Source organism: Magallana gigas, chromosome 9, assembly GCF_963853765.1.
Source record: "Magallana gigas chromosome 9, xbMagGiga1.1, whole genome shotgun sequence".
NCBI lineage: Eukaryota > Metazoa > Mollusca > Bivalvia > Ostreida > Ostreidae > Magallana > Magallana gigas.
In genome coordinates this window covers 27210336-27224228 of record NC_088861.1, presented here as the reverse complement: position 1 = coordinate 27224228, position 13893 = coordinate 27210336, and the positions used below count along the sequence as shown (strand labels likewise).

Below are 13893 nucleotides of genomic sequence, written 5' to 3'. Positions count from 1 at the left end.
CAACCTCAATCCAAGGAATGACCAATGCAGGTTTCGAGGTTCGACACATTATGCACATGAGTGGTCATAAAATTGAATCATCTGTGAGAAGTTATAGTAAAGATTTCTACTTACCAGAAGGCTTCAATGAGTAAAGCTCTATCAAATTTGGTAGTTTCTCAAAACGAAACAAGCGACCCAATTTCAGCTAACCACATCGTTAGTAAATCTCCCAATGGCAATGAAAGTGAAGTCTCAGCTACAGCTCCAATGATATCTGCAAAGATCCTAATTGCTTTTCAATCATCAACCTTCTCTGAATTCATAGCGAATTCTGCCTTTCACCAAGGTGTGTTTAATTTCACTGCCAAGTAGATTAATCCAACACATCTCATTCTGTGATCTTTTACTTTCAAAACAAACATGGCCGTCTTTCTCCACTTCAAAATTTAGGTCAATCCGGTTACTATACAATGACGTATTCTTGTGCGGTTAAATTTAAATTTAATGTTGTAATGTACATATATACTAAACATAAAACTTTGAAACTTTTGTTGTTGAAAAAAAAAATTATATGGAACAAATTTAAAATTTATTAGTTTTATACGATATAAAATGGTTTGTGGCAGTTTACTTGCTTTAAAAAGGGTAAACTGCCCCAACCCATTATATATCATATAAAACTAATATATTTTAAATCTATTTCTTAAATAAAAACAAATTCTGCCTGTGAATATCTCTGATTCACAACTTCTTCTAGTGCATGTTTGAAAATTGTAGGCAAGCATTAAAAGATATATTCACACAATTTCAATGAAGTGACTTCTTGTTTAATGTTAATATTACCTCCTTCATGGCCATCAATTCACCGTTGTCCATGTTGACAGCTGAATACACTTTACCATACTGGCCCTCACCAGTACATATCAAAACAACCAAATCAAGGCATGGGAATCGCATTGGAAGGGATCAATTTTGTACAAAGGCATTTTTGCCTTAGTCACATTAAAAGTATTTCTTCCTGTTATCTGTCAATTATGCATGTGCTACAATTGTATATCTACATGAAAATATATATCACAATTTTTTTTTACATGAAATTTACATAAAATTTTTTCACATGCTAGAGGTTTTTTTAAGTGAATAATGACACAATTGCCAAGGAAATGATAATGGCAAATGTGAGGTTATATTTTGGTGATTAATGTACCGGTACATGCAGTGTATGAGAACACATGTACCAATCTTAATTGAGTCCCCTCTGTCTTCTGAATTTGACTCTATATGGACACTGATGCGGTAGTCAGGCCTAATCTTGTGACTGGTGATGACCCCGATGACCCCCCAAGTCAATGAGGCAGTGCTTTCTGTCCTCCAGCCTCACTTTTGCCCACTTCTTTCTATCAATCAGCTTTAAATCTTCTGTCTCTCCACCTTCCAAAAATACAACTTTATCACCAACTGAATACCTGGTACAACTTTCTCTCTGTCATGAATACCTGTAATTAATGTTGAGCTTACACCTGTAGAGTTTAGCAATAAAATTCTAATTTTTTTTTATTTATCTCTCTTTATAACCTAATGAATATGGTAAATATAGAGCTTATCCCTGTAGAGTTAGGCATTAAAAAAAAAGATTTTTATTTATCTCGATCTCTATATCCTACTGAATAAATAAATGTTGAGCACATCCCTGTAAAATATATTTCATATGATTGTCATCTCTCTCTCTCTCTCTCTCTCTCTCTCTCTCTCTCTTTTTAACCAACTGAATATCTGTATTAGCAAGCCTATCCTTAGAAAGTGCAACAATATTAAAGTTTGTTATATATTTTTTTGAAATTTGCTCATCCAATTTATCTTGTCTGCACAGATGTCATGATATATTGTATGGTATCGTGTCAGTTGCAAAGGCCTACATTATTGCAGCAAGAAATTCTACAAAATATCACAAATATGAACAGTGGAAACAAAACTGCAAGTTGTTACATATTATTAGGTAACCCAATTGATTGACAATATTTAAACTTTTTATCCAAGTTGACCTCTTGATATGTAATTTTGTATCCAATATTGACCAGTTGTTCTGTACTTACTTGGGCCTCATACCTCTACCTTTCTCACATTTCTCTGTGACAAAGGCCATCCACTCTTTGGCAAAGTTAACGAGTCATTTGCTCAGCTTATGTTTGGTGTCGCCTGGTCATCTCTCTAAGATACTGCAATAAACATGTAACAATATATACCGGTACATACATGTATAAATACAACTAGAACTGTCCTAATGGGACTAATACCCCTGCTAGGCTAATTTCAAATGGGACAAATAATTGAATTGAATAATAAAGGTTTGGAACACATACAAAAAAAAATTTCTAGAATCAGTTGTTTCAAATTTTCCTCACTTTCTTCAATGGCACAATGGAACTCCATATCAGAAAATTGATCCCATAGGACTATGATTTTCTTTGATGAACTTGTTAAATTTAATAAACTCCCAAAACATTACCATAATTACCATACTATGTAAAATATGTAAAAAAAGAAAATTTAATATTACAAACAATTTTAAAACTGCCAAAACACTACAATCATATCAGTAATTTTAAATTTTGAATTTCATTTAAATTAATGCCCAATAGGGTCACTTCATCAATTTACTTGACAAATAAATTTAAACAACCTCTAAAAATAGTTTAACTTCTTTATTAATAATTATATTATTTATTTCCTTATAATGATAGAACTTTTGGTTTGCATGAAACAGTTTTAAAACAGCCCCAAAACCATCAGCCACTTTACAGATTATCAATTTCCCCTAAACACATGCTCCATCTGAACCATGGCTCAGATAATGGCTCCCTTGGGACAAATGAATTCAGCCACACTTGTCTTTGATGTTCTTATTAGCTCCTAAGAATTTATCATTGACAAACAAAAACTTTGCATTGTCAGTTGATAGAATACTTATAAAAAATTTTTTTTTTTTATTAATTAAGACATAAAGACATAAAACTCCATCTGGATGTATTTATATAAATATATTTTAGAGTGTTTTCTATTAATTAATTAATAAAATCTGTAAGGATTACCTCCCTTAATTTTCAACATTAGTGTACAATATATAGAATAAGGAAAATGAAAACTGTCATAAAATCATTAAATCTTGTCTGATCTTAAAAAAATTGCAGGTGCACATCTTCAGATGGTGTTCAACATATGTACAAATTTTCAAACTGTTCCATGCAGTAATAAAAAATTCTATAGGGGGGACAAAGTTGCGTCTACAGACAGACGGACAGACGGACGGACAGACGGACGGACAGACAGACAGACAGACAGGGTGAAACCAATATACCCCCCCCTAAACTTCGTTTGCGGGGGTATAAAAATTACAGGTTTTAGAGACACAGAAAACAATTGCCACGTTCCATGAAGCTCCATGGCAGAGCTCTGTGATAAGAAAAAGTAATTTAAAAATACAATCACCACAGTAGAAGACAAGTCAAAACATGGGTTTTCAGGGGGTTTTCTGAGGCTTGAGCCTTGACTGAAGCCCTCATTATTCGACTAGTCTCTCTGAGTAAATTTGACATCCCTAATTTTTAAAATTTTTCCTGAATAAAGAGAAAATTTTAAAACAAATTAAATTTTTATTGAATTCGGAAATTATATTTTGTGACTTAATATAGCAAAAGAAAAAATATTGCATGAAAAAAAGTCCATTTGCGACACGATTTTCTATCTCTTGCTGATAAAAATATTTCCAGGTGGACTGGTAGAGATTCTCATCTACTGATATTGTACAATTTTTATAAATTTATCCTGTGGAATTTAATTTCCATTATCACAAGAACACCAGACATTACCTTCAGCTCTGTCAAGGATTCGGCAATGGCTTGATGACAAGATGTCTGCTTGTTCAGAAGTTGCACCGTTTTCCCCATCAAGGATTCAAACTCCTTTCTCTGGGCGCTGAGCTGAGAAGAATGAATAACAACCAGCAGTAGGCCTTCTACCTACAAATGAACAAAACAATTAAACAAACCATTAAAACAACAAATATTCCATGAAAACAACAAACAATCTCAATCATTTAAACTATCAACCTTAAGTTTATATTACAATTCAAAGAGTCTAGCCACCAAATTCATCATAAATATTTAGGTATGATTTTTATAAACTTATTCCCGTAAACAGAAATTTAATTTACAGTATCAGAGAACACCAGACATTATCTTCAACTCTGCCAAGGATTCGGCAATGGCTTGATGACAAGATGTCTGCTCGTTCACAAGTCGCACTGTTTTCCCCATCAAGGATTCAAACTCCTTTCTCTTGGCGCTGAGCTGCATGAGAGGAATGAATAACAACCAGCAGTAGACCCTCTACCTACAAACGAACGAATTAACAAACAATTTACCAAACCATTTAAACAATAAACAAACCATGAAAATTAAGAATTTCTTCTGTCTGCTTACGAGGTTATTTTTCGCCAGCGGAAATGGCCGAGTAGTTACGATTGACAAAAGAACTTTCGTTTTCGATATGGAATACCGAACCCGAAGTTATCAACTGATAGACAGCGATTATCTCTATTTTTATTTTCATAAATTACTCAAATTTGAAAGAGAATTCGCCGATAATTTTTGCAATTTATATTTTCCTTTCCAAAGGATTATTCATGCAAAATTACGTTGAATTTGATTCAGTAGTTCTTGAGAAGAAGATTTTTTAAAATGCACCCACCCTTTTTCTACAGTTTCGAGGTTTTCTCTGTTTTGAATAAAGATCGGCCTTTCATTTCTGCAGGCAATTTATAATCACCTTTCTATAGGGATGCTTTGTGCCAAATTAAGTTGAAATTGGCCCAGTGGTTTTAGAGAAGAAGTTCAAAATTTGAAAATTTTACAGATGGACAGACAGACAGACAGTTGGACGACGGACAAAATGGGATCAGAATAGCTCACTTGAGCTTTCAGCAAAGCTGAGCTAAAAATGGTTGGCCTGAAAAACTTATACATTAATTTTTTTTCTTTTTTTGGAGGGGGGGGGGGAGAATATGATTTCATTTTTTAAATTATTGAATTTCTGTGTCCATGGTATATAATGCTCCTAAAGTGCTTCTACTTTTACTGTTCCCTGACAAATAACATAGTGAAATATACTATAGTTTTCAATGATTTTTGCCGAAAGGTTGTTGATTTGATTAAAAAAATAAAATGTTCATCAAAAATTACATGATACAATAATATTATTTTTCCTTGAAACTGAAAATTCATTGAATCCATGCAGCAAAATTAATTTTCACAAATATTTATGCAACCCAAAAATATGAATCCGGATTAACCAGCATGAGAAAAATATCATACAGACTTACAGAGATGTAAAGTCTGCACATGAGATAAATATCATTAAGAGATATTAAGTCTGCACATGACACAAATATCATAGAGATATGTAAAGCCTGCACTTGAGACACATATCGTAGAGAGATATAAAGCCTGCATATGAGATAAATATCATACAGAGATATAAAGTCTGCATATGAGATAAATATCATAGAGATATGTAAGGCCTATAAAAAAATTGTATTGAGGGTAACACTGATGAAAAAATTAGGTTAGGTAGGTAGGGATTTTTTTTAATTTTATCATATTTTTTTCTGCATGAATCCTAAGAATGCATTTTTTAATAGAAATAATATAAAATTCACCATTGGATAAAAACAGACATCTAAAAATGGTAGGATCAGGGCATTTTTGTAGGTTAGGTCGGGTCACCCTAAACTCACACCTTTTTTTTTTAGGTCTAAAGCCTGCACTTGAGACGCATATCGTAGAGAAATATAAGGCCTGCATATGAGACAAATATCATACAGAGATATAAAGCCTGCATATGAGATAAATATCATTAAGAGATATTAAGTCTGCACATGAGACAAATAACGTAGAAAAATACAAAGCCTGCACATGAGACAATAACCATAAAGAGATACAAAGCCTACACATGAAACAAATATCGTAGAGAGATATAAAATGCTATTAGATTCACCATCATGAGACAAATATTGTATATATATTGCCTGCACTTCTGACCTAATATCCTGGATCACCATCTTCTGTTGATCCTGCACTTCGTCATTGGCGTCACTGTCGTTGTTGTTGTTGGTATCCTTCTCCCCTGGGTCTGATCTATCCACGCTGTCATCGTTGATCGTTAAGTTGTACAGGCTTGTTGAAAAAACATCAATTCCGCTCTCCAAAAAGTCCGCAATTGAATTTAGCAGACTACTGGCCAGTGAGCTGAAAGCACATGTAAAATCCATGTCACTAAAGTGATTTAAAAAAACTTTTAGCTGTCTCCTCCTTGACCCTTCAAAATCACACCTTTGTAAAGAAGTACAATCAAGTAGGAATTTGCAAGGGGATATGAAAAAATTTAAACCTAAATTGGCTGTTTTAGAATATCACATTTGTTGTCAGTGGAAAAATTTAAGACTGGATTAATCTGAATATCTCATATTGGCTCTCTCTAAACACAACTTTGTCTGGAAGACTCCGAAATGGGGCAAAACTGATTGCATGTGGAGAAGGGTGAAAATTACGAGAGCGAAAATAACTCTGTAATACAATGTACATACAGGGCCTGTATACAATATTCTAATACCTGAATCGTTTGCCTGCTTCTGCCTCCCCTCCAATAACGTGGGGACATATCTGCTTGGTGAAGAGCCACTCTGACTCCAGGACATTTTTCAGACTGAGAGATGCCTCAGGGAGACTCTGAAGAGCCAACATCCAGCTCTGTAGGTATGTGAAATACACCTGCAGCAAGTACAAATACAAAGAGTTTATGCCTGTAATCAAATCTCCTAAATCTATGAGTTGTGATGTTGGGGAATACAAAAAGACTTCGATACTTAACACAGACTCTGTAATACTTCTTAGCAAGGATAAAAACCAACATCTAACTTCTTCTGAGACTTTAAATTAAGTCTAACACCTTGTGAGGCTTTAACTTAAGTCTAACATCTTGCAAGACTTTAACTTAGTCTAACATCTTGCGAGACTTTTACTTATGTGTAATATCTTGCGAGCATACTTGCCAACCTCCAACATGTGAAAATCTGGTCATGACCAGATTTGGAAAGTAAAAAATCTGGTCATAGCGCGTAACGACATTCACAACATATTTATCATGCATTTCATAGGTATATACAATAGAAATATGTGTTAAAACTTATGTGTAATACTTAATTGCAAAGAAGCATTTTAACTAACAGTTGCTGATTTTGAATTTTGTAAAGTGATCCGACACAGAAAATGGTAGGTTGTGTTCAGCTGAAAAAAAAAATGCAAAAAGAGTTTCTGCTACATTAACCTTGCTTTTGAACTCTGTAAATGATGGCATGAAAGTTGTAAGTGACTTGGAAGACTTTTGTGTATTAAAAAGCATTCTATACATGACTTAGCGTTTTTGAATGTTTAGTTAGATCAGTTTGGGCACAAAATCCAATATTCAAATGTGCGATACATAGAACGCAAAAGCCTCGTTTTGTCCTCGATTACTTTGTTTTACCTATGGGAATTCATTTTCCCAGATATGTTCATAGGTACAAAAATATCGTTTTCTTTTTGTTGGTTTTGATTCCGCTGGCCCCGATGAAGACCTTTTCTTATTGGAAGCCATCACACTTAATGATTTAAACCTTCGCTTAGTCACACAACTCACGATAATAATTACACTTAATGTGTCTGTTATAGCCATCAGCATTGTTTACGCGTTACGTAAATCCAAGCTCAGCTTGGGTTCATAACTGGAAGTCAAACGCACAGCGTAATTTATGAACCAAATCCGGAAATCGGGAGATTTTCGGGTTGTTCGACAAAAATCGGGTGAAAAGCATGACCCGCCGGGTCATAAAAAATAATCAGGTGAAGGGTTGAAAAATCGGGTGTGACCCGACGAAATCGGGTCAGTTGGCAAGTATGCTTGCGAGACTATAACTTAGGTCTGACATCTTGCAGTATATAAACTTGAATCTTACTTCTTGTGGAACATAATTTTTCTCCAACATCTTGAGCAATGCTCTGAGTTACACTTACACTTATAAAAGATGATTGTTGGCCAGAATTTACTCTGTCACAAATATGCAAAATACTCATAATTTCTGGTTGCAAATGCAACCATTTTATTCGCAACCTGGACCACTGATCTTGTACGACATAAATTTACGTGTAACATCTTGTGGGTCTTATTAAACTTACTTCTAACATCTGGCGGACATCGTTGTCAAACTCTTCCAGATCTTTCATTGTGTTGGTGTCCCCTTCTGATGTTACCTCGTCCACCATGGTCTGGAAATACTGCTTGACTATCACCGCTCCCCTCAAAACCTCTTTGCATTCTCTCAAAAGCTAACATAGAACAATAAATCTCAAAGAGTACAGTATGCACAAAGCATGGGTTTACTAGTACATTTCAGAATCCATGTGGTAATTATTGTGATTATTATGAATATTAATTTGTATTGGTAATAAGCAATGAATGGTTGGTCCTTCTGTAACCAAACAAAGATGGTTTCATGAAGACTATGACTATTAACGGGTTCTATTCATAGTGTTAAAAAGATGTTTAATTTCTTCTATAAATAATCCTGGTTTTCAGACTCTGAATGTGTTGCTAGATAAGATAATGCAAAATGGAGGCCTCTAATTCCATTTCAAAAGCAAGAGGAACAAACAGTATTGCCCATTATACCAGACATGTAGCCATTAACATGAAATTTGAAACATACCGGTCTTATGCTGAGAAATGAGGGGTCGATAACAGGTCTCTGCTCCAGGCGAAGCCGCAGGGCTTCATGAATGACTTCCAAAAACACATGCAGTAGGAATAGGTAGCTAGACTGGAATGAAGGCAAGCCCATCTGGATGAACTGTTCGCACCAAGCTCCGAAATCTGTGAGGCTAGAACTTCGGTGGAAATTGATGGATGTGGAGCTAGCGTCGGCGTAGTGGAGATCCAAGGAGGGTGAGGATGAGAGCTGGACTGTGCCATCTACCTCTGGTGACTACAATCAGAAATCAAAAGCACTGAAAATCCTGAAATTTGTCGGCATAGAAGTACAACTGAATGTACTGTGGCAAATAAAATTGAAAAATTTGATTAAAAAAAAACCTGCAAAATCAGAAGTGCAAGTGAGCAAAAATATATAACAAAAAAAGAATTAATATACAATAATCACAGTGAACAAAAAGTGAAATTTTATTCATTTATTTCTTTTATAATTATATTAATGAATAAAACCTAAAATTTAGATCAGACACTGACATAACATCTGAAGTGCTAGACGTGAACAATTAAGAGATGTATAGCAGTACATATACAGTATGACCAGACCCAACCTAACAGAAAGCAGACTCCAACCAAACCCCCATTCTGCTCCCTGTGTCCTCTCAGGGTCTGCTTAGGGTTTGCTATGGCGGACCCAGAGCTGACTCCAAGCATACCCCATGCTAACCCAGAGCAAACATCGAAAGCAGACTCCGATTTCAGAAGCAGACCCTTAAATTGCTACTGAAATATGACCAAAAGTCTCTACTTGATTGTGTATTTGGAATATATTAGGTGCGGGTTTACAGGTTGTAAGAAAAAAGATTAATCAGCTTTTGTGCATAAAGCCAACCCCAAGAACCGACCCCGAGTAAACCCATAACAGACCCTGATCAGACCTGAGATCAGATGCATTTTTTTTTTAAAATGCAGACCAAGGCCAGAACAGGGGTCAGCTTTTACGGACTGCTTTGGTGTTAAGTTGTGTCTAGTCGATACTGTAATACAAATAAACATGATAAACATCCTAATCTAATGCATTAAAACTGCAAATTTCTTTAAAACTACTGCAAATGTTAAAACTTGTTTACCTGCATTTCTAACTGAGGGAGAGTCTTTGGTCTCTGTAAAGCTTCTCTTGCTCTCTGTAACGTTCTGTCCAAGAGCTCTTTGAACCTCAACAACATTTTATTCATGCCCATTCGCTTTAATGTCTTGTCTACATACTTTCTAAACAACAGTTTGGCTGAAGTGTGATGCAGCTCATCAAGGCTGGCTTCACTGGAGGCTCGAGAGAGACTACCGAGGGAGTAGGTCGAGGACAACTTGGATCCTCTCGAAGGAATCTCAGAGGAGTCCGGACTACTGATCTTTGATGCCCTTGAAGGATGGAGTGTAAACGTTACACGCTTAGCATTGTCTGTCTGTGCACCTAAACATTCTGGTGATGGAATTTCAACTTCGTCTTCGCTATTTCCACTGACAGATTCTTGAATTTTAGGAATATCTACTCTATTTAAACCTGTAAAATCAAATTCCTCCGATGATCGGGGACTTTCTATAACTGGCCAGTCTAAATCTGATGCGTGTTGTGCACCAAGTACTAGTCCTAATTTTTTTATTTTGTGGCACAGATCTTTGGTAATACTTTGCCAAAGATAAAGTGATTTCACTCTTTGAGTAAATTGTTCATTTTTATACATTTCATATTCTTTTGCAAAGGACCTTGATGTTGGAAACAGTTTCTCACAAGAATCTAGTTTGTCCAGCAATTCTTGGACGTATTTCAAAGCTTCCCTCTGTTGAGCGACAGTTTCACTTGAAAGAGTGAATGAATATGCAGTCCCTTCATTCTGCCGATTAGCATAGGAATCTTCTTCACTCTTGCTGTCACTAAGTTCTACTGAACATTCAAACCTAAAATTCAGTATCTCTTCAATCACACCTGGAATTTTTGCTCTCTCATTTTGTAGAAATTCCTCCTGTTCAAGCTGATTCTGAAATCCATTTTTTTCCATCTGAAGTTCCAGCCACAGGTAATCCTTGTAACGTTCTTGCCACAATTCCTGCTCTGAACTGATCTGCCTTCTGTAACTCATTTTTTCTTTCACTCCCTTTGCGTCTTTCTCTTTTTTGGAATTTGAGCCCATATTAAGCAGCGTTGAGAATATCTTGAAAAAATCCACTCTCTCTTTGGGCACTTCCACATTTACCACAGACTGCCTCCTGTGTTCACTCCTTCCAACAGACCAGCTTGAGCTCAGAGACTGTCCCATCATGGAGAGGGGATGAGATTTCAAATTAAACGATGTGAATCTGCCGGAACTATCCACTGGCAATTTACTGCCGAAATTAAAGGAAGAAAATCTTCCAGAGGTGTCAAATTTTGCGGCCGCCTGAGGCACAGGAACATCCACTGTAGATGTGTCTATGGCAGCTAAATCGCTAGAACTTCTTTTCGCTAAGCGCTCATGAGCAATTGTTTTAGTCATGCTTTTCTTTCTCATTTCTCGTCGATCCATGCTTCTCTTATCTTTATCGTCTGCAAAATCCTTGTCTAAATTGTCATCAGAGTCTATATGTCCAAGTTTGCAAAATAAAGGGTCATTTGCATACCTTTCTTTTATAACCGCATTTCGATGTGACTTCTTGGAGGCCTTCTTCAGTTCTGTGAATTGTTTATAGGATGATTTTTGAATGTTTGTCTGGTGTTTTTTCTTGTCTCTTTTTACTCCGCGCATATAAGTTGGTGGGGTGACACCATACAAGTTTCCTGTTGACATTTCTTCCATAGAATTACATTGGTAATCACTCTCTTCTTCACTTCCACTACAATCTGCATCATGATGACCTTGTCTTTGAGGAGAATGTCCACTGAGAAAAAAAAAAATAAAACTGACAAAATTAAATTTCACTTCACACTTCATAAACATGGCATTAATATGTCATAACCATAGAAAAACACAAAATAATTCATTTTTAACACTGTTTAAATAATGCAACATATCTCTCTCTCTCTCTCTCTCTCTCTCTCTCTCTCTCTCTCAGACTATAGGAATTTTTATCATGTTTATCATTATTGCACCTTACATGTAATTTGGCATATGTAACTCCAAGGATTGATGAACCAACAAAAACACCCTGCATCAAACATTACAGTCTTATTTCAATTCCATCAAACACTGTTCTAACCAGGTCGACAACGCACTAATGTGTTACCACCCCCCTCCCCTTTCCAAGCCCTTTTTTTATCAACACTAACCTTGAACCCATTTACACAGAATCATTTTTTGAAACATTGTCTTACAGCTCTTTCAAATGTAAATAATTTCCAACAGATAGCTAAGTGTTTATTTTGTGTATTCTAAGACTCAATGATACAATGTTTGTATCACCTAGTCATTCCGTCCAAGATAACATGTACGACGTTCACGACACTGCTTGCTTGCAGCATTAATGCAGGTCGGATGCATTGTTTTAGCAAGATTATTTTGATTTTGCAAAATATCTAAGTCACAATAAGCTAATCTACCTGATGAAATTGTCTGGATCTTCCGCCAGTGGGTTAAAATCTTCGGTTGGCGTTGTCGACAAGGGAGTTTTTAATTCCCCGTCCGCCATGTCAAGTTTCGATAACTCCTGCTCGGTGAGCATGGTCAGAGTTATCCTTCTTTAATTTTCTACCCAAAAGAAATCTGAATACATGTATTACATGTAGTTTATCAATCTTTAATATATAACTTCTTGCTATCATTATTGTTTGGTAATTTTAAGAACAAATGCTAATCTATTTTTTAATATGAAGAATATGAAGATTTTTTTTTTAAATTTATCTTGAACCTTTAATATAGATCGAATGTCGATCGTTTTATTTTTTGAATGAATAGAACTTCAGATATCAATCAATTTAATATCTTTATAATAAAAATATCACAATATCGGTATGATCTCTTTTTATAATAGAGAAATTTTAAACTGATATCAAACGTCAAAATATGATAACAAAAAACAAAGAATTTTTTTTTTATCAGAAAGATTTTTATGTGAAGAATTGCGATTTTTTTCTTTTTTTTCCATGACCATATGTTCTAAGAAAATCTTTTTTTAATTGAAATTTACACTACATTTTGGGTTTAAAAAACAACTGCAACTTATCAAATTCAAAGCAAGTCAGAGGGGAGGGCAGGAAGGGTGGGGGGGGGGGCTTTCAAACTAATGTAATAGTCGGTATATTTTAAATATAATTCAAATATGATAATTAATTTTCTCTCCATATATACTTAGTAAATGGCGTGGAAGTCATTTGCCAACGGGGGAAATGAGTTATAGTCGGTATATTTTAAATAAATTATATAATTCAAATGTACAATTGGATGATTGTACAGTTATGAATATGTAACTTTATTTTAATAGTAGTTAAATTATTAACCTAAAAAGCTATGTGCCAATTAATATTGACCAGCAATAATGTATGTATTGCAAATTTATATTACAGAATACCGGTATATTTATACCCAAGGACCCCCGTTATACTTATATCGTCATTATTTTTATCAATTTTTTTTCATTTTTATTTTATTTTACTTATTTATTTTCATATTTTTATATAGTTACATTTTATCGTTGGTTTGTCGTATACACTTATAGGGTCAAATGTGTGACTACGTACGCCACTGTCATCACTAGCAAACCAAGGACTGATTCACCAGCCTCAGTGGATTGCTGGATGTAGATAAATATACGCAGCTACTAATGACATCAAAGGTTTAGAACCGCTTATTGTTAACTTGATCTTTTTTTATATAAAGAAGTTAGTATAAGTAAACATGTAATCGTTTAAAAAGGCTAGTCGGTCAACAGGTTCACCATCAGATCTACCTATGAATTTAAGTTAAGATTTGTTAAGCTATAATTAAGCTATTACTCAGCAAAGAAAAAAAATAATATATATCACCCCTTTTATATAGAGCTCTTCTTCTAAAGGCGAGAAAACCCGTCTAAAAATGGCAACGACCATCGCGCTCTCTTAATTGTTGAGCTGTAATTGTAAATAAATTGTCATACAGAGAGAGAGAG

The 13893-nt window shown here is 35.0% G+C and overlaps 1 protein-coding gene across 1 annotated transcript; it reads right to left on the bottom strand.

Moving 5' to 3' along the window:
- Positions 1-4224: 4224 nt before the first annotated feature.
- LOC105330511 (mitogen-activated protein kinase kinase kinase 4) lies at positions 4225-11694 on the bottom strand. The gene is made up of 6 exons (XM_066070934.1): positions 9909-11694; positions 8780-9055; positions 8250-8399; positions 6649-6806; positions 6078-6284; positions 4225-4371 (listed from the first exon to the last, which is right to left on the bottom strand). The coding sequence occupies exons 1-6, from the start codon at positions 11607-11609 to the stop codon at positions 4368-4370; spliced, it is 2496 nt and encodes an 831-aa protein (XP_065927006.1). The 5' UTR covers positions 11610-11694; the 3' UTR covers positions 4225-4367.
- Between the last annotated feature and the right edge of the window lie 2199 nt (positions 11695-13893).

Bases quoted from the DNA above. Each gene is read 5' to 3' on its own strand.
- LOC105330511 (XM_066070934.1), bottom strand. From the start codon at position 11,609: ATGGAAGAAATGTCAACAGGAAACTTGTATGGTGTCACCCCACCAACT. The intron at 9,056-9,908 runs GTAAACAAGTTT...TTCTGATTGTAG, and splicing joins TCCCTCAGTTAGAAATGCAG to TCACCAGAGGTAGATGGCAC. The intron at 6,807-8,249 runs GTAAGTTTAATA...TACTTGCTGCAG, and splicing joins ATGTCCGCCAGATGTTAGAA to GTGTATTTCACATACCTACA.